At 41.6% G+C, this 21,655-nt stretch overlaps 2 protein-coding genes across 10 annotated transcripts in view; one reads left to right on the forward strand and one right to left on the reverse strand.

Annotated features, from left to right (window-relative positions):
- Positions 1-13,501, reverse strand: part of VEZT (vezatin, adherens junctions transmembrane protein) — a 68,200-nt gene extending 54,699 nt beyond the window's left edge. For 4 of the 6 annotated variants that reach the window (XM_037388869.1, XM_037388868.1, XM_037388873.1 and 1 more), the window contains exon 1: positions 11,847-11,968. In XM_037388869.1, the coding sequence (XP_037244766.1) occupies positions 11,847-11,882 (36 nt within the window). In that variant the 5' untranslated portion in view covers positions 11,883-11,968. Of the gene's footprint in view, positions 1-11,155; positions 11,531-11,846; positions 11,969-13,116 lie in introns of those variants that run through there. The other 2 variants (XM_037388870.1, XM_037388871.1) reach the window with 2 other exon arrangements.
- FGD6 (FYVE, RhoGEF and PH domain containing 6) overlaps positions 12,094-21,655 on the forward strand; it is a 74,890-nt gene continuing 65,328 nt past the window's right edge. For all 4 annotated transcript variants that reach the window (XM_037388862.1, XM_037388866.1, XM_037388865.1 and 1 more), the window contains exon 1: positions 12,094-12,279. In XM_037388862.1, the coding sequence (XP_037244759.1) occupies positions 12,267-12,279 (13 nt within the window). In that variant the 5' untranslated portion in view covers positions 12,094-12,266. The remainder of the gene's footprint in view (positions 12,280-21,655) is intronic.

A 21,655-nucleotide genomic window follows, 5' to 3' on the forward strand; every position in this document is an offset into this window, starting at 1 on the left:
AACATTCACACTAAGTTCCAATATTATCAAAGAATCAGAAAATTATCAATTATGCAACTACAGAACTGCAGTATGATACTTAATACCCTATTCTATATACTGCTTGTTTCAGTACAAGAGACACTTAATGCTTACAAACCATCCTTCATTTCCACAAAGCTTTAGAAACAATAATTAAATTTCATAATGTGTCTGATGTCCCACAAATTATAGCTCTGAATTTCTAGCTTACATCCTTACCCAAGCCTTCCACTTGTAAATGCCTTCTTTGCTATAAAAAAAAATCACAGATATGCACATATTCTTGCACATGCACTGCTAACTGTGAGAAAAGTTCCTTGGTTTAAATTCATGCCATCATTCATCAGCATTGTCAGGTTCAGCTGTTTTCAGCTGCAAATTCTGTGATAATATTAAAATAATGTACTTCTTGGCTGGAGAAAACAGGAGGGATCTGTCTTTTTTCCTCCTAATTTTCTTTGCCCAAAATTCATGCATTCTTTTTCAAACAGTCCAACATTAAAAAAAAAAAAAGAAGCACAACTGATTTTACATTTCTGCATGTATTACAGATACTATACTTTTAGTTTAAGAAATTCGGGACATACCAGAAAGTTTATCCTTGCAAGCAGTGATAGGTTATAATTTAAAAAAAAAAAATAAAGAGGTTTACTTGAGAAAGCTTTTATGTTACTATGTGAATGAAAAGGACTGCAAATTTGTTTCAGCGGCCATTATAAAAAGGAAATTTAAATATAAAATCTCATCTTCCTATTTATACAGCATCACATTATTCTACAGGAATTATTTCATGTGTTTTGAGATCTTTACTTTCAACCACTCGCAACTTAGATAATAACTAGAATAGTTAGTATTGCTTATGTTTGACAGTCAGGTTCATTTATTTCTAGTTGTCTCTGGCAGAATTACAAGGTAATGTACAAATTAAAGAAGAAAAAAGGTTTAATAATAAGCTTATTGTTATGTTACCATCACACTGCCAGTTACTGATGGGAAATGCTATCTAAAGTAAGTGAGGGTACCAAGACAAGGTTTTTCAGCAGTATGCTGTATTTATTTCTGCAGTTTCTTCTACGTTTCTTCTAAGTCACTTTCTGAGACCACTTAGACACAAAAGATAGGCATTACATTTACAGCCAGGGCATCTTTTTATTATGCTACTTGTTCAAAATGTGTGCTGCAAAAGGAAAACAGTTCCAGGACAGACAGAAGAAAAAATGGCATTATTCTTTGGTGTACTTTGTACAGATTATACATGGAAAATCTTGTTATTAAGTGAAGCAATGTAGTCAGAAACAGCTGATGTACTGAGTAAGAATATACTTTTTGAAGAGTTAGGGTTTTCTGGGGACTCAGCAGAAACTGACAACAAAAAACTCACCCATCTTTCTGAGACTTTTCTAATTTACTACAGTCAGTCATATGCAAAGCCATTCAATTGTAACTAGACATTTATAGTACAGTATAGTATAGGTTTATATAAAATCCCATTTCCAGAATCAAGAAAGAAAATTCTTTCCTCCTCATTCATAACTCACTGAACATCTTTATTTTAGATCCATACTGCTAAAATTTCACTCACATACATATGTTTAATTGCAACTCTCATTTTTCATTGTTGGAAGTGGTTGAGTCTCATTCTAAACCCAAGATATATTATGCAGGATTAAAGAACTGCCCACTAAATTAGTTTTGTTCTTTAACACTTTCCCAATGCTTATTAGTGCTGCTTGCAATACAGCACTGACTTGGTTAGAAAAAGCCATCACCTAAACTGAAGACCAAACATTGTGTTTGCAACTGTAAGCCTACAGTAAAAACAAATACAAAAAATCAAAGCCAAGCCAAACATTGAAAGCTAATCAAACATACATAAAATTGCCTACTGCTATGTGATGGAAAGCTTGTTACAGCAGTGAATTCCCTAGCTTCAGGAAAGAGCTTACTTTTGATAAATGTCTATTCAAATACTTACATCTATTGCAGCCCTGCAAGCACAGATACTGCACTTAAATATGTAAAGGCATTTTGTGCATGTTCTGAGAAAAATATTTGCAATCACACATCAGATTAAGACACTGTTAGCTTTCAGTCTTTTTACAGTAGCATCTGAAAATCAAAGCCACACCCAAATTATTTTTGCTGATGCATCATGAAGTAAATGACTCAGGATTTCTCCATTAGAGACAGGAGCTTCCCACACCCGATGTTCTTTACTATGATAAAATTTACCACCTAGTAACCCCCTGCTTTAGTTTCCAAGAATAGGTAATGTAGCAGATTAACCTTAAAAGTAATATTTAATGCTACTGCACAAAATAAGAGGTTTAAAGATCTCTTAAAATATGGGTATGTTTTTCCAAAGCTGAGGTTTCCAATATGCCCAAAACACAGTGGGAGCTTAAACCACCTCCAAAATAACTACAAGATACGAATTATCTTTTTTTATTGTTAAACATTTCTACCACAGAGACAGCAAAGGCTAAGATATGCTGAACAGGTAGCAAAACTCAGAACAAAATAAACAGTATTCAATCTTCCCCCATCTCTCGAAACACAGATTTGAAGAAGTTGAGCTAACACTTACAGACAGCGCGATCTTTGTCTCCTGGAATAGGGTATTCCATTTTTCTCTTCGGTACTGCTCCCATGCACCTGATAGAAACTCGCCCACCTCCCCGTTTCTTTCCACTTGTCCCTCCAGGATGACCCGAGCCGAGGATGAGAAGCAGCCGTCAGTCTAATTGCACCTGTGCCCCTGCACAGTAGCATTTTCCTGACAGCATCAGTGGATGCAGTTTGAAACTTCCCAGGACTGTGCAATTTCTCCTGACTAATGTGCCTTTCTTACTTGGGGGAGGGAGACAAGGATGACAGATTGCTAAAGGCTTTTAAAAAGATACCGCTTGAAAGAATTATTGCACATCAATCTTATATGCAGCCATTAATAAGACTTTCCAAGCAACAGTATCTAAAAGCCTCAGTCATATTCTCCTGGCTGGTAACCACCTCCTCCTGTGCTCCGACTGACAAAGAGCCAGGCGCTGACAGGGCTAATATTAGACAATGACTTCAAGGCAGTGAAAGAGTCATTTAAATTTCCTATTCTGCTTTCACTGCCACAGGAGCATAGACCTTGGTTTCTCCAGCATCACTGTATCATCTGATTTAGAAACAGGCTCCGAAAACTACTTTGAAGTCATTAATCTATTACTGTTCCCAAATATTTTCCAATGCACAATATGCATCTAATTCTGCATGCACCCAAATGTCCCGAAGAGTTAGGAAAGTTTTATAGCCTGTGTATAGTTCCTTATCACTGGATCTGTAATACAGGAAAGCTCTTTTTTTTTTTGCATTTTCAGCAGGTGACTGCATATTATTGCCATAACGGAAAAGTCTTAGAAAAAAATAGTACGTACTAGACAAAGCACTGAAACTCACTGAGAGCTCTGGACTATTTACCTTATCAAAAATGTACCTGTGAATACAGGTGAAAAGTTGAGCAGGACCTTTCTGACAAGGACAGAGATGAAAAATACCTTGAACAATTGAAAATAAAAGTGCAAGACTGGGTAACAGGCCAGCCAGACTCTGTACCTGGAGCTTTGAATGGGAAATCACTGATCATGCAGGTCATCAGACTAGGCTGATACAGGAAAACTGGTCTGTTTTATACCACTTACTAACAACTCACAGATTTTTACCCCTCAATTACATTCAAAACTAAATTCATTAAATTATTGCCTCTTGTAAACCAGTGGAGTATTTCTGAAACATTTTGGAAACCTCTTTAAAACACCAGCTCCAAAAAATTAACTTGTTTATCCATTATAAATCATGTTAATTCTGACTCCTAATGACAACACAGTGTAAGCAAATATCTTTACTGAAATGAAAAACATCCAAGAAACTAAAGAGACTGTCACATGATAAAGACTAAAAGAAAAGTACAGTGAGTCATTCTTTTTATTCATGTGTCTCAAGGAAGTTTATTCATGACTTGAAGTTGTGAGGGCAGTACTGCAGTATTAACCCTCCTGTAAACACGACCTCAGAACAATTAATATAGAGGAGGATTAAAAAATTTTTGGACTAACAGACCTCAAATGTACTATGGATCATCATGTACTTTTGGCTTCAAAATTTCTATTAAAAATAATAAAGGCAATATGGGTTTACACACCATATGGCCTATATAATACTTTTCTCTATCCTTTCAGATATGACATCAGTGCGATCCAAAAACATCTGATGAATTTACTTGCCTCCACAACAAGAATGTTTTTTACACAGCTTTAAATTTGCAGTTTCATTTATTTTTCTCTCCAGTATCACCTGCCTCCTAGTCACGTGACGAAAAGGAGCACTGTCTGTCCTCCCCTTCCTCTTAGTGGACTGCTGAGAAGCAAAATACCCGCAACAGTCCATCCATCACTAGTCCAGGCACCTCCACAGTACACGGCAATTTGCAGCAGGGATATCTCCCCAAGCTGCATTTACATGGTCAATTTAAGCTGCCATTACCAGTGGGTGCAGATGAAAGCTGCAGTACCATTTTAGAACACTAATGGCAATATTTATATAGTCAAATGGTGAGATGGAACAAGGAACTGATCTGATTGTAAAAAAAATAAAAACTCTTTTTTTTTTTTTTTTTTTTGTCTTTCTTAGCCAGGTTAGTTTACAGTCTAACCAGTCTCCGGAGCTAATTTACAGTATCACCCACAAATCCAGGTGCCAGCATAAGGAAGAGGATGGGATTAAGCCTGAAAAGAGGAGTGAAGCCTGAACATCTCTTCCAGCAACAGCCCACACTTAGGCAGACAAAGCATAGTCTCAGAACCACCTCATCAGAATGACAAGTGAACGGTGGTTGTGACAGAACTGTGCATTTAAAACTGACTTTATTTCAGCTTTTTATGTATGAAATGAAAACACTACATATTTAGCCCACCCAATATTTGGTGAGAAAAATCCTGTTGAGGGAACATTACTGACACTACCATTGACATTGTTTGACTGTTCTTTTTCAGCTTCCTCTTAACATTTGAGATGTTATTTTTTAGAATACTCATTTATAAGCCCGATGCTTGACAAAAATCACATTACTTTGCAAGTACTGACGTTTTCAGGGTTTTGAATGAATGTGACTTAAAATTTTCATCACAACAAAAAGTTTCTGAGGTTAGGTTACTTGGAGTTTTCATCTGGGTTTGTTTCATTTTTTAAACTAATTTTAGAACAGCTCAATTTAGGTGGAGAAAGCATTTGTGAAAACAAACATCACTGAGTGTTTCGATAAAAGCTACATTTGGTTGTTATAAGGGTTCAGATGAGGATTTGAACATCTCAATTTAATGATGCACAGTATTCCCAAGAAATACCTATTGGAGTCATGTTTTACTACTGTAGGCATGCAGAGAACAAATCAGCTAAAGGCTGTTTTGAAGATAGTTGTATTATGCTGGGAAAGGTGGTGTCTCTTGCTGGAATCTTAAATCTTACAGAAGTATGTATATCAGATCATTATACGTAGGCATTCTCCATGCCTCTCAGCACCAAGCAGTTCCTTGGCTTGTAGCCTAAATTAGCAGTGAGTGCTGTCTTTCTGAACCTGACATTTGAACACATTATGATCTTGTCCAGTATTTCCCAAGCACTTTTGTTTCATGTCCCTCCTAAACAGACTCCACCATTCCTACAACCTCCCCACAGAGGCCAGACCCAGTGCCAAGCAGCTGCCAGCTCTGCTGGGCCCTGGTGCTTCCTTTCTCTCTCAGGATGGCACGCTGTTCATGGAGCACTTCTCCACTGTTTTCAGGCCTCATTTTTCACATTAGCTTCTTCCACCACAGCAAGAAGACAAAGAATGCAGACCATGTCTCTCCAAACCCTGGAGAGGGTAATTCCATTTCTGTGCATATTTTCTGCCAATGATGATGACTGCTTGAGCAAGGGCTGGCTGGGAAACAAGAGCACCTGTTATACGTTCAAAATCTTTGTTCTGAGTTTGTGGGTTCCAATTCTAGGTTCAGTACAGCTGTGTTCAGTATTTCACATAGATACAAACTTTTGAATTTGGACACGAGATTTTTTTTTCCTCTCTTTGTGTTCATCCCCAGCTTGTTTTCTTTTTAGATACAGATTAGTATGGATATGAGGTCTGATGCAGATAGGCTAGCCAAAGAAAGTCTCATTTTGTTAATTTGGTATTATTCTCTTATTTGTGCAAAACAAAACTTGAAGTCAGGAAAGCTCACACACACAATTTATATTGTATTTTTCAGTTTGGGATTTCTAACAGTACAAACAATAAATCCCAAATTTAAAAGTCTGGAACCATACTTATGATCAGATTCTCTAGATCTAGAATAAAATATCAGATTCAACAACCACACTCAGCCAGCCTTTAGTGGGGCTATTATTTAACATGAATTTCCATTAGTACTGAAATAGCTAGTGAATAGCAATATTAAGTAAATAATATGGACAGAACTGGTTGCAGGAATGGCACAAGACTCATGAGTTAATTAAAACAATGTCTCAAGTGAGGGGAACTTACTTTCCTAATTAAAATTTTAAAAACTTGAGAGATGTTTATGGCAATGAAATTAATCCAGTGGTATATTTTATACAATTCTACATGCAAAGCTTTATTTTTCAAACATTGTGTATGAAAATGCCCTTAAAAATCTAAGGTGGTGGCAGTTTGACATTGTGGGTGTCAAAATCTCTTTTTTTTTCTGTGCAATCTGGTGAAAAATCTTGCATGGATTAACTTTCTTCTGCAAACACAGCATTAAAATGGAAAACAGCAAAAAGTCAGCTCCAATCCTTCCAGCAGTACCATGCACGTGACACAGGAAGTCTTTCTGGGATTAGGTTCCAATGATGGTCTGGGCAAACCTGAAGAAAGGAGCATCTCATACAAGAGGAAAAGCTGAAAGAGCTGGGACTTCTCAGCCTGGAGAAGAGAAGGCTTGAGGGATCTCATCGGTGTATGTAAATACCCAAAGGGAGGGAGCAAAGTGGACAGAGCCAGGCTCTTTTCAGTGGTGCCCAGCGACAGGACCAGAGGCACTGGGAAAAAACTCAAACCCAGGAGGTTCCCTCTGAACGTCAGGAAATGCTTTTTTACTGTGAGGGTGACCAAGGACTGGCACAGGTTGCCCAGAGAGGTTGTTGAGTCTGTGGAGAGGTTGCTGGAGATATTAAAAAGCCATCTGGACATGGTCTTGGGCAATCAGCTGTCTCTGGCCCTGCTTCAGCAGGGGGGTTGGACCAGATGACCTCCAGAAGTTCCTTCCAACCTCAACCATTCTGTGACTCTAGCTTTATAATCTTCTCTAGTTTCTGTGAGCATAGCTTTGATATCTATCCAAATGTAACAAAAAACCAAACCAACTTGCACAAGCTCATTAAAATATAGGACAGGTGACTTAGCTGGAAGTAGAAACTGAGAGCCGAAAATGCACTCAAAGAGCAGTATTTGGATCACCTTCACCCCTGTGTTCTGAAAGAATGGGCACAGGAGATAACAGAACCAGCAGAAAGGGTTTTTCATAAATCTAGAAACTCAAAAGTGGAAAAAACCATAGTGCCTATATTTACAAGAGAAAAAGGCAATCAGGAATATGTCAGGCCTATGAATATGATTAAAAGCCAGCAGGCTACTGAGAATAATTATTCTCTCTGGCAAAATTCAAAGACAAAGAAGAAAACAGATGATCATCAAAGATGGTATCACATGGGTTTGCCAGAGGTAAATTGTGCCAAACCCACTTGACATCTTTCTTTGAAAGACAAGCTAATTTTTTCTAGATAAAGGAAATGCAGGAAGTTTATATGGACTTTTTATACTGTGCCATATGGGGTATGGACTTTTGATACCATGTTGTATCAGTTAAGACAAAAAAGATGGGAAAGGAACCAAATATGTAGATGGCAGAGATAAAAGTGGGTTATGTTGAACAGAAAGGTATCAGATCAAAAGTAGCTTACTAATGGATTTCCTAAAGAATGAGTCCTTGGTCAAAGCTTTTAAATTTTCTTAATTAACCCTATACCAAAAAAGCATACTAATGAAATTTCCCAATAACACCAAATAACATCACACATGCAAAAAACAATTGAAACATCATACAAAAAAACCTGGATGACCTTGAGTGGGTACTGATAATGGGCATGCAATTTAACATTAGACAACAGCCAGACCTTACGCAGGGACTAGTAAAAACAAACTCTCCAATAATATGGAAGCTGTTGATAAAAATGAGAAGTAAGGGGTTACGCTACCACATTACTACCAAGTCAAACAGTATGAAGACTTGAAAAAGTTGTGTGCAGGCCCAGGATGCAAGTAACAAAGTATTCCCAGCAGAAGCAAGTGAAAGTAGTTGTACAAGACCCCATCAAGAACACCAAGTACCATGCTGCAAGCTCAGATCAAGAAAGATAGATTCAAACTGAAGAGAACGCAAAAAAACCCCCAAACCCAAACAAATAAAAAAACAGAACCAAAAATGAAGAACAGGAAAATCTGTTTTGAGAAAGGAAGCTAAAATATATTGGATTATTTGGTTTAGGAAAATTCTTAGCCAGGATGGGGTTGCTTTCTACGACTACATAAAGAGAGGTAAATTCTAAAGAAATGTGAGAACTATATATGCTAATGGGCAAAATTAACAAAAGTGCAAGTAGGTATTAAGTGGCCATGAATAAATTTTAAGTCAGAAATTAGATGGCAGTTATTAATTACCAAAGCAATGAAGTTCTAACATAGTCCTCCCCCTGGAATAATGATGCAGAAATTTAGCCAGTTTGAACAAGGAGCTTCTTTAATTTATACATTTAAAAAAGAAAAAGAAAACAAGGAGATGTCATTGTCCAAACAACAACAAAAAACCCTCACACAATTCCAGTCTTCACATCAAAATACACAAAACAGTCAAATTTTCCAGAGGACTCTGGGGTATACAGTAACTGCAGCATTCTGTCTTCTAGCCCATTTTGGTAAAAAGCTCATCTCAAGTAACTTAACATCAAATTTCCTATTTCATGATCTCCCTTAATAAATTAAGACAGACATTAATAAAGAATCTCATTCTTTGTTCGTCCATTTTTTAGTACAATCTGCTCCACATTGCAAAAATTATTGACACACTGCTGGCGGACAAGCCCAGGCTAAGCAGATCAGGGGCACCCCTGTGTTTCTTGGGTTCTGCCCCCTCCCCTCAATATTTATAGTATTTTAATTACAGGATCAACTGGTTGTAACAAATGCAAGAACTGAAGTGCTGAGGGCTATGCAGTCGGTGAATGAAAATCACTGGCTGCTGTAAGAATTAATTTATAAACTGGATAGAGTGTGGCAGCACTTACTGGATAGATTAAAATGCCCATCATTCATTATTGTTCAATCAAAATGACCTGCAATGGCTCTTGAACTGGATGGGTAACACTGCTTTCCCAGGGCAGTGATGCCACGATTGTGTTTCCCTTGCTTCAGAGATACATTAATATAAGATACTTTGACAGTGAGAAAAACGACTGGTCCTTGGAAGCTCATAAATATCTATCAGCAGGCCATCATCTGTGTGATGCTGCAAAATCTGTAATGTGGACAGCTGTCCTGCTGGACAGAGCTATGACCTGAAAAACGTGCAGAAAATAACACAGGGCATAACTGTGATGTGGAACAGGTGAAGCGTACCCCATTGCTTCTCTTGCCCCTTCTACTCATTCTTTTGCACATAAAAATATGAAGGACCACTTCTTTACTGATTATGCATCTGTTAGCAAACCACTATTGCTTACAATATTGACTGATACCTTGTTCACAGGAGCTCCAAAAGCACAAAGAAAACAGGTGTTGGCAGTAATCTAGATGTAAATGCTCAGGGCCTTGCAGGAATGACCACTGAAAGAACAACATGGGAAGTGACCTACTAAGGTGCAGAGAAAACTGTAATTGCTTACAAAACCCCACAAATAATTAAGGGGGAGAGTCTGGGGCCCAAGAAAAAAATCCAAATGCTAATTAAAAAATAAATATGTTGTAACATTAACCACCCAAATACTTTTCAGTTCCTTGCTAATTCCCATCTCTGGCTCATCTATGTGGAACATACTCATAATTCTCTGTGGAGCCTTCATTTTACAGTAACATGAACCCTGCTGAGCACTTTTGAAGATAATTTTTTCAGGTATTTCAAGATACCCATTATTATCAGCGGGTATCTCACGCAGCTCTGCACCCCAACCTATCGACCAACCAACCAAAAAAATATGTATTTTTCCTACCATTGCTTATCCAATGTTATAGTTGTACCCTCATATATGAAAGATATGACACTTAGTATACCTATAAGTGTGTGTACACACACACACTTAATACAATAATGTACCAAAGAGCCTTTACTAGTGATGGAAATCTGTTCCCAAAACACAAAGAAAATAGCGAAGTGCATATGCACGTGCAGAGTTATCTTTTACTCCCTATGCGGCCATTATTTTCAATCAAAACGGTAACCACTGCATGAACTGTAGAACTGTGGAACTATAAAACGAGTATCACTATTACTGAAAAAGGAAATGCAGACGGCAGGCATTACACCAGTGAAATAAATTCTCACCACGGATTTATGCTATTAAAGGAAGTGATTTAACATAGCAGCAATTATAAATAACAGATTTTATTGTTAGGATTCAAGGTTGGTTGTAGATAAACACTAAACTTTGTGGTACAAACCAAAGCCATATACAGGCAGTACTTACGCAGCTGAGAAAAAAAATCATTCCTTATGTGAGGAGCTTTTTGCATCCTGGGAAAACCAGACACATTATCACTATCATAAATAATTAATAATTTTAAAGACAGTATTTCTCCGTAACTACTTTCTCTGTACACCTGCAAAAACAGGTGTGCCCTCCATGAAGATGCAATTACATTTACCCACTCCAAACTAACCTGATTTTGTCACCAAACTGCAACTGATACATTTAGCCACTGTTTTAAATAAGGCCAAAATGATATGGTTGCTGTGTTATCCAACGAGATATGCAATACAATCGTAAAAGTTTTATGTAAATAATACAAATACTGTTAAGATAAGGTAGTTTCGGTACTTACTACACACGTGAGTGCGTGCTGAAGTGTACCTTTTACGCGGATTACACCGATTCAGAAGCCAGATTTATTAGCTGCACATGGGATTTACCACCTTCGCCCCGACCGCAGAGGTCGGTGGTCAGCACGGCGCGGCGCTGATCCCACCCGCACCGAGCCGCCTGCACCCGCGGGTACAAGGGCGCTCGCCGCCCCCCCTCAGCCCCCGACGGTGCTCACAGGCCGGCGCCGGCCGCTCTGAGGGAACACCCGCCGCCACCGGCCTCCCGGCACCTCTCACCGAGACTGCAACGCCGGCAGCCGCCGACCCGCGCAGCCCCGGCGGGCCGCCGCACAAAGGATCGACCGCCGCCTCCCCGGCCGAGCCTTCCCGGCCCCGGCCCGGCTCCCGCTCCCGCCGGCGGTCCCGCCCTCGGCCTGCGCGGAGGGGCGCGGCGCGGCTCCCGGCCCGCAGGCTGCTCCGGAGCGCGGGACACCCCCGCCGTCCCGCCGGCTCCCGCCCTCCCCCGCTCCCCCGCCCGCCGCCGATTGCCCGCGGCAGGCGCTGCCCCCGGCCGGGCCCCGCGCCCGGCTCACGCCCGCCGGTCACCTCGGCCCGCCCGGCACACGCCGTCCCCGGGGGCCGCGGCGCAACGCCCCGGCGAGGGGCGGAGAGACACGGGCCCAGCCCGCCCCGGGTCGCCCCCGCGCCCACCTCAAACACCACTTCTTCGTCAAACTCCGGTGTCATCCTTCTCCGCCATGCCACCCCCTGTGGGCACTCTGGGAAACGGAGTCCGCCGCGCAGCCGACGGCCCCTCCCCTCCCCGCCCGGCCCTGCCCGGCGCCGGGGGGAACTACAGCCCCCAGAAGGCACCGGGAGCCCGCGCTTCCGGGCGCCCTGTGGGCGGGGCGGGCGGCGGGCCGGCAGGGGGCGCCGCGGGGCGGCGGCGACGGGGCTGGCGGCGGGTGCTCACTCTGCTGCCGGCCGCGGGCTGTTATGCAGTGGCGGGCGGGCGGTGCTGCTGCTGCTCGGTGGTGGCACGGGGGAACAATGGGCTCCTTCTCCTCGGCCCTCAGAGGGGCCGTGGCGTAAGGGACGAGGGGGAGGCCGGTGCAGCGCTCGGGGAGCACCATGAGCTCCGCCGGTGAGTGCCCGGGGAAAGTTTGGGGAGCGGCGGTTCCGCTCCGACCGCCCGGCCGGCGGCAGGCGGGGGCCGTCCGCGTGCCCCCGCGGCTGGAGAGCTTCGCCTCACCCGGTGGCGGCCGGCGGGGCGCGGCGGGGCGGGGGGGTGAGGTGAGGTGAGGGAGCTGCGCCGCAGCCGTGCCGGCGCGGGACGGGAGCCGTCGCCGTCGCCGCGCTCCTTGTCCCGGCAGCGCTGGGCGGTTGCGCCCCGCTCTCCCCCGCCGCCGCGGCTGCGTCCTCCCCTCGCCCCGAGGGAAGCCCGGGGAGGCGGGCTGGGCGAGCCTGCGGGGGGCGAGCCGAGGCGGGGGCGCATCCTCGCACCCTGCTCCCGCCCTGGGGGGCGGCCCTTCCCCGGGGTCCGCCACGGGCGCCCCGCTTCCCCGTGCCCCCGGCACGTTTGGCCTCGGGGCTGTGCGGGGCGGCCGGCGCTGCGCGGGGCTGAGGCGCTCCCCGCTCCCCGCCCGGCGTGCGGCTCCGGCCGCTCTCGCGTGTCCGGCGGAGGGACTCGCTCCCGGCGGGGCCGCTGGGGGCTGCGCGGCGGCGGGTGGAAGCGGCCGGGAGCCGGGGCCGGGTGTTGCTGGCAGCGGAGCCAGCGCCCGGTTCTGGGGTGTCGCTCCGTCTGACTTCGTGGGGCGGCCAGTTAGCCAGCGTGCGAGCCCCGGCTGTGGCGGAGGGGTGTACCTGCCCGGGTCGAGCCGGCCCCAGCTGGAGCCCTCACGCAGGGCCAGGGGCGCTGGAAAGCGCCTGCTGCCGGCCTCTCCAGCTGGTTTGAACCGACCTACCCCAGCGCTTTCCTTACCTTTCCTCCCCCTTTTCCTGACCGCTGCCAACTTTATCCCTAGAAGAGCTGCAAGGCAAATTCCTGGCTTAAAACGAGAGCTCCCCGTGTTTAAGGGAGTTGCTCACGTTTTTTTATTTGGCTGCACGGTGGTGTGCTGCTAGTACCCTAGTTCGCCCGTCCGTTAGATCAGTAGATTCCTTTCTTAGTCCACTTGCAGATGAGAACAGGAGTCGCTTCTGTGCTGAAGAGGTGTCACGCTGAAGTTATGATGTGCGGGGTGAAAATGCGACTAATTACAGCACACACCTTCAGCGTCAAAGTGCTTCCTGGGAGGACAGGGCTGGGGGTTGTTCCAAACAGAGCAACACACAGACACCAGCCAAAAACATCTGCCTAATTCTCAGTGTTTTCCTCTCAAATATGTCAAATTGTTATTGGGTCCAGCGTTAACCGGATTAGCTGGGCTCTCCTAATTAATTTACTGGAAAATGCTATTTAATGCATCTTTCTCCTTTCAATATATTCCCAGTTTTTATACATATATATATATTTATATATAACTTTTAATATATACATGTGATGGAACTTATTTCGTTTAGATCTTTAAAAGCATCCAGTAAAGCGGGATATCATCTCTACCTAACAGCTGCATTGCATATTCATGTTCTTTACTAGTGCCGCTGGTAGGGCAGTTCACCCCTGCTCTCTTTGAACAGCTGTGCAAATAAAAGATGTGTTAGGGGGTGCTCAAGAGCTTAGAGCTGGGCTGTTAAAATTTGGTACGGTGCTAAGTTTCAGAAAGTTGGGTAGATTTTCAGCCCTAAACCGTGATTCCAGGACTTCTAGAGCTGCGGTTTTGTGACTGAGTCTCTCTGTTGCGGTTGGTGTTGTAATGGTGTTTGTGGGGAAGGTGAGTGAGGAGGAAGGGGTTCTGGTGAACAAAGTCACTTAGAAGGCAAAAGAGAAAGGGATGCTGAGGAATATCAGTAAGAAGAAAGTGGGACAGTTTCATGGAAAATGTGAATGTTAGCAAAGGATTTGAAGAGGAAGGCAGAGAGTGTGTCCTGGAGGGCAGGAAGGGGGAAGCTGAGAGGTATGTGAAGGCTGCTGAGGCAGGGATGAAGAGTATTTTGTGTGTAATGGATTATGTGAGGATAAAAAAATATACGGGCAACAGTTAAAACAGGATTGGAGATTCATGATTCTGGTGACAGTGTCATTACAGCTTTTGACATTTCAGTTAAGAAGCTCATAGGCAGGGTATGAAAAGACTGAGGATTGTCAGTAGACAGTTTGGAAAGTTTAATATCTGTCTCTTTGTATTGCTGCAGAATTTAGCTCCTGAAATATGGAAACACGCTTTGTAAAGCTACTGCACACATAAAAAACCAACTCCTGTATTTTAATTTAAGTCCTGTGATCTATAGGATCTATTTCCTATGTTGAAATCATTTAACTGAATTCAGTTATTACTCTGGTTTGTGCTACTTAAGCTAGCTTTCTGACAAACTGGTAATACAGTGTTTCAGTAAAAATGTTACTATGTGTGAGGGCTTCAGGTGGAACCTGAAATGCCTAGAAATCCTTCTGCTCTCCCTTCAGTTTAACTTGAAGGGCTTGAGTGTTGTTCTTCTTTTAATGTACCTTTAGAATAAAGCCTCCTGGTACAGCATCATCAGCATTGTTTTAATATTTTTAAGTAGGATTTGAAGATATGACTGACTTTTGCTTTATGTGCAAGAGTCTTAGATACTGTGCTATTTGAAGGGTCTGCGGTAGGGAGTGAGATACCGAACACGGCTTCTGTCCCCAAACAGAAGTTGCGAAAGGTCCAATATTGATAACCCAGCCTTAACTCCACTCCAGCTTGCCTTCTGTCTTTCTAAATAATGCAGTGCATATTCAGCTTCGTGCTGTGTATCTTTTGTAGTTCCTCTACAAAATTGTTTCAGTTGCATCTCAGTCCAGAGCTGGATGTAATTCAGTGATAGGTGAAGGAGTTCTGCCATAGCTGTTGCATACATATTTGAGAAGGTATGTGTAAATCTGGACTTGTTAGAACTAAGGAACTATAGCACTTATTTAGAATGCTTATAGATAATTTAAAAATTATCTTATTGTAGTGATCAACCTGTATGTTGGTTTCAACCTTCATTTATAGCTACTCTCCTCTCATTGCTTTCTCATGTGCTGCATATTCTTTATACACAATGCTGATGAATGTGCATTTACTCATTTTCTGCCTGGAACTATTATGCTGCCTTCAAGTATGCACATTGCCTTTAAAAGGGAAAAACAAAAGCTCAGTTATGAGTTTGACATTTATTATTTCTTGCTGGAGAAACGGTCCTTATATGTGAATCTATACAGCTTATTTAATGTGGATAGAATGTATATCTTAGACTTGAAATCTGATTTGACAACAACAATGAGAAATATGTAGTGTATTTTAATGTCAAAAATGTAGTTTGAAGGGAAAAAAACCATCAGGAACAGAATAAACAAAATCAACATGACTTTTCCAATCAAACTTCATTGCTTTCAAGGGTTGAAAAAATGAGGCCTACGGGGTTTAACGTCCCTTTAACCCTCTAATATGTCAAGTCTCATTACAGTTACTCAGCTCAGTCTCCACATACGATCTTAAAAGGTTGTTTATTCATCTCTTGCCCTTACTCTAAAGTTATCCCCAACTTTCCTGTTTTATTTCAACAAGTCATTGAACAACCTGAGGTTTTGAAATTAATGTTTTCCTTTTGCAGTTTATTTAGGATGTTTTCTAAAACCGTAGTGGTTTGGAAACCGTCGTTTTCCCTTGTATTTTAAAAACTACATGTGTTATCTTCCAGGATGTCATGACTCATTCTTTTTTTTTATTTCCTTTTGATCATTGTGGCACCTGAGAAAATCGGAGCCTCTGTATAATGAGAAAATAAATACACATTTGCAGGAAATAATGATCTCTGAATACTTTTTTTGAGGTGTTTACTTAATGAAACTTACTGTACCTGAAAGCAGAGTAATTGAACTGAAAAGCCTTGTTGTGAGTCATTAAAACTTAAGTTGCTGTAGATCAGGAGCTTTACAATACTTTCTCTGTTTCTCTGTGCAGTGTATTAATTGCCATTGCAGTAATTTCTGAGTGTATCCCAAACATACATCAGTAATTCTCTCTCTGCCTACATGGTCTTTAAAAGCTGGGTTGGCTTTCTTGTTTTGCGTCTGTGAGTGGTAGTGTTTTATGCCAAAAGTAGTCCCAGGAATAGTAAATTGACTGTTGGAGAGGGCTTTTCCTTCACCTAAGCAAGAACAGCATATCAATCCCTCGGTAGATACCTTCTGGGCATCGTATTATTTTCATATATAGCCTACAGATGTGATTTCCTAACTCTGAGAACACAGTATGCTTATGTAAACAAGGTGCTATGAGAAAGGCAGTATATAGGCTTGCAGTGGGCCAGCTGCTAAGCGGTAGCTGTTTCAAGCCCTTTCCTTTTCTTTTCCTAGTACATGTGAAAGTATTAGATATGTGAAGTAGTATATGAAATGGATTTCACCTCACACAGGTGAAAAGGAATAAACTACCTTCTATACTGTGCAGTAAGGTAAGAGTATACATATGGCCTCCTTCTCTAAAGTAGCTGATCTGTTAAATTCACACCTTTGCTAACCCCATAGTAACATAGATTGTGTACTTATACCTTAAGTTTAGGTCCAGCTGCTGTCAAAATCTTATGTCACACTGATTATTTTACTGTTTTACTACTGTTTTGTGTCTCAAAAAGGCTATTGCTTTAGGATGGGTTGCAGGATCCTGCCACGGGGTTAGCTCTTGTGACTAGGGACAGTCCCATAGGGGACCCTGAATGCCAGGAGCATTGCAAGGAAATGAATATCAAGTTTGTGTTTGCACGACAGCCTCCAGATTTAATTTCTCTGTCTCTTGGACAGATGCAGGTGAACGTAACTTGTTGTTTTGCTGTTCCTAAGTGTAGAAGTTGTTAACATAATCTCAAAAGTGTGGGCTTAAAGATAACTTTAGCAATAGCAGGGTTATTGCAGAAGGGGTATTGCTATTTGGTTGGGGGTTTTGCCTCAGATCAACTCTATATATCTTTTCTGCCTATTCCTGAGCTGGGCCGACAAGATAACGATGTAAAAATTTGAGGAGAAAATTTAAAGCTCTGTAATAATAGTGATTAAGACTGCACTGTCTGATTGGCTTTCCTGCTCATGCATGGTACTGCACAGGAGAAGAGACATGAGCATTTTTAAGTGAGGTCCTTGGTTGCCAAATCCTGTCATCTGAAGAACAGAAATGGACACTTTAAGGACGAAGCATTGAGAATAGTAGTTCCTCCAGGGTGTTCTCATTTTCCTCTAAACCAGCTTGGAGGTAGGACAGGAACACGTGCTGGTTGAGCAATAGCGAGTGTTGGTTGCAGAGGAGCTCAGCAGGATGGGAACGGGTGCTGCTTTTTCCTCAGCAGCTGAAGAAGGAAACTCACTAGAGGGTCAAATGTCTGTTCTCTGTGCTGTGACCTAAAATCGAGCAAAGAGCATGTGTATTGACATGCATAGGTGATGCTAATGGTTATTGGTAGAAAAATAATGCCTTTCTTAATCCACTTTAAGGGTGTTGGGTGTATTGGTATTTTTAAGGATTTTTTTTTTTTCTTCAGCGCTGAACGTGGTGTTGGCTGTTCTTAGATGAGCAGTAGATTTCCTGTTGATGATGGCAGCTTTGTTAAGTCACTTTATTTATGGATTTCTCCCTTTGCCTAGTCAAGCAAGTCAGAGGATATCTCTGGCTGCTTCTCTGGCTCCTAATAATTTAATCTGTTTATGCAAATAAAACTTTGTGTTTCTGCTCTTACATTTGGGTTTATTACTGGTAACCCATGATGCTAGTCTGGAAGCAGGGATTCTCTCTGAGAAATAGAATAAGATTGGAGGGAGGAGCAGGGGAAAACATAGTGATTCTCTGTTCTGATCTCCTGAGTAAGATAAGCCAGAGAATCAAATGTCCAGTCCAGAGTTTCCTCTGAAACTTCTACACATCTTGGAAAATGAGTTTAGGTTGACTGTAAGTGCTGGTGGCTCCACCACAGCCCTAGGTGAGATGTTTCTGTAGTCAATGATCCTTTGGGTTTAATAGTAATTTTAAAGCTTTGTTTCTAGTTTGTAGTTGTCAAACTTCAGTGGTCAGCTTCTTCCTCTGACTGAAGAGACATCTGTTATCAAAAATCTTTAACATGTGCATAAGTATAAATGCTATTACCATCTCACTTGTTAACTTCTTGATTAAATTAAGCAGGGTGAGCTTTCTTGGGATTTGAGGCATGATTTTTAGACCTTGGATACTTCTGTGGTTATTTCTTGCGTTCATCCCAAGTTTTCATCTAAGAATGCCAGAACGTGATGTAGCATGTCACTAACAGTCTGGCAGATGCTGCGTACAGAAATATTTTCAGCTCTCTTCAGCTTTTTATATTTATCTCCTTGTAATTTGAAGGATTATTTACTGCTTAGCTGCTGACCTGCATGGAGCTTTCATAAAATAACTATCTACAATGATTTCCAAATTCTCTTCAGTTTTTACTCTCCTAAGCATAACCAGTCATCTCTGTTCTTAGGTGAACAGTTCCCTATGGCACCAGGAAAAAGACCCTTGTCCAAACAACTCGCCACTTCATGCTTTTGTTGTGTAACATTTCCTTGATTATGTTTATTGTTTTTCACCAAAGAGGCTTGCTTATGCTTGTCATTTAACAAAAAGTCATCCTCATATGACTTCCAGTCATTCCTTACACCTTTATATATAAACAGTTGCCTCCTACTTAGTTTTCTTTCTGTTTGGGATGTGAAATTTTACTTTTTAAAGCACTGTGTTATGTAGAACTGGTTTTTATCCACACATGATTTATTAGTTTACAATCAACTGAACTTTAATTCTTGATTCCTAATCAAAACCTTTTGCCCTTGCCTACCTGCTGTGTGTTTTTCTAAAAAGTCATAACTTGCATTTTTCAGAAACTTAAAGGTATTTTATTGAGGAAAACTGCTGGTATGCATTCCCTTCCTGGAGTCTTTCCTCTCACGTCATATTTGTGTTTGAAAGGGCTCTTCATCACATTCCTTTCTGATTGAGTGGTTGACTGCAAATCTGTATTGATACTGAGACTATAATGTGCCTGTTAATACATTGACCCATATGTAGTCTAGATGGAATGAGCAATCACTTTAAAGCAGATAGTGGTGTCTATTGTAACATGCAACTTGCCAGACTCTTCTGTCTGACCCACTGCTTTTTAACGTTGCAGTCATTTGAAACATTCTAGTAGGCTTTCTGAATCACACTTATTATCAGAAGGGGATTTTTCTTGCTCTCTTCGTTATCCAGGTTTCCACTATTGGTGTATAAACAACTGGTTTGTTTTCTTTGCATCCCTTTACATTTTCATGTTTTAGTTTTGAATCTTATGTTCAGGTAATGGTATCATACAACTTCGGAATGTCCTCCCTGATAAATGCTAGTTGAAAGCCCTGCAGGGTAGTCTAGTTTGATCGGTATCCAAAATGTCAGGCAGTCCCACTACAGAGAGAAACTTCCAAGGTTTAAGGACCTCAGTTTGCGGAGTGGGACAAATAAGCCACAGGATATCACTTTATCTAGCCAGTGTTTAATCTCCTGTATCTTCTGCCATCTGTTTCTCTCATTTGCACATCAGGAAGGATTTCTAAGCAGACTGTCTCTCTCCTGTTTTCAGGAAGCTTTAATACCTTGATAAATATTACTGAACGTGGCCCAGGTCTACTACTGTGTTATGTTCTGTGACAAACTGGGTATCCCTTCCTCATTCTTTACCACAGAAAACAGGCTTCTTTGTTGCTGTTGCTTCATTCTCCATCTGAACAGGCAGTTGCCTTGTCTGAAAGTGAGCGTACAACTCTTCTGCTCTTCAGGATTAGTAGGTGCCTATCCAAAGGGTTAATTTTTTAATTATTTTTTTCCTAGCAAAGTGTTGACTCTTCACTCTGTGGGGAAACTGGCTTTTGGACAGGAAACAGAAGGCGATATGGCTTTTGCAGTAGCTGGTAGTTGGGTCACTGTTGGCTGTTGTTAGTGGCTATAGGGAGCTGTACATTTGGAAAGAAATTCTGCTTTCCTGGTTGCAAAATGTCTCAAAAATTGTCTCTGCTATAGGGTTTACCTCTTTGCTGATGTAATTGCAGCAAGGACAGCTATTCTGAGTTTAAGTGGAGTCAGTCTGGATACCATTTAATGATTCATGTCCTAGAAAAACATGGTTTTCCTGTTTCTATAGTAGACACATTGTTTCTGGCTGTCATTGCCAGGGCAGTGGCTTTGTGTTTGGGAAATGCTTACAACTGAGGCATCTGCTTTTTTTTTTTTTTTTTAAACATCTATTTTTCTTTCAAACAAAAAAAATCCAAAACAAACAAAAAAACAAGCCTGAAACTTTGTTCTTGTATTTCTAGGCTAGAGATTAAGATATAGTTGCACATCTATAATAATATTGGTGATAAAAAACAACCAAACACCAAAACCACAGTTCAAAGGGAATAATAAATCCATGGCTTACCCAATCTCTTTGCATGTGAAACATTAATTAGCATGTTTTCTTGAGAGTTTTAACATGTGTGTGACTTCCTGAAAGTATACCAACATATTATTCAAAACAAAGGTAAATAGAGGTAGTACATAAAAAAACAGAATGAGAAGATTGTTTACTTTATGAATGAGTTCTGGTATGTCAAAAATCACTTCAGAGCACTTTAGAAATCTGAAATTATTACAGCATATGGAAATAAATTGGTCATAAAAGATCTCCTGCAATATTAAAGTGTTTCAGGCATCCATTAAATAAAAAACCCCCACAAACCAAACAACCAAACAAAAAAACCCCAAACCAACGCCACAAGTTCCTCATGTACTCCTTTTCCTGCTGTCCACTCTCCCCCAGGTTTGTCATCTTCTGCTGTCAAGTAGGTCATAAGTCATAGCAGTCGTTACTATTTCTAGGTCAGACAGTAACATGTTCGGAAGAGTAATTTTTATAAGATGCACGGAAGGAGGGTACTGACTTGCTACCCATTACTGTGTTACATGTGTTCACACCATGGGCTCATTTCACTGAGCTGATGGTAATGACGTGCCAGTTCTACAGCTGATACAATAATGCATTTCAGTATTGTTTGAAAAGAAGAAGAAGGGAAAGGGGTAATTTAGGTTACACATTTTCCAAAGGTGGCAGGGGAAGGGACTGAACTGTCCTGGTAGTTACCCTAGCTGTTCTGTTATCTTCATGGCTTATTATACATGAGGCACTTAACGTATTTACACAGTTTTTAAACAGTATTCTAGTAGTTCAAACTGCAAAACCAGGTTAATCTGCCCTGTTTTTATTAGCGTCATACTTAGCATCTGAGCAAGGAGATACACTTTCATAAAATTAAACTGCTTTTTAACAAATAAGTTACCCTTGAAGACTTTTCCTACAATTCCTTGATTGCGTCTGTTAAAACAAAGAAA

Source organism: Falco rusticolus, chromosome 5 (genome assembly GCF_015220075.1).
Source record: "Falco rusticolus isolate bFalRus1 chromosome 5, bFalRus1.pri, whole genome shotgun sequence".
NCBI classification, from domain to species: Eukaryota; Metazoa; Chordata; class Aves; order Falconiformes; family Falconidae; genus Falco; species Falco rusticolus.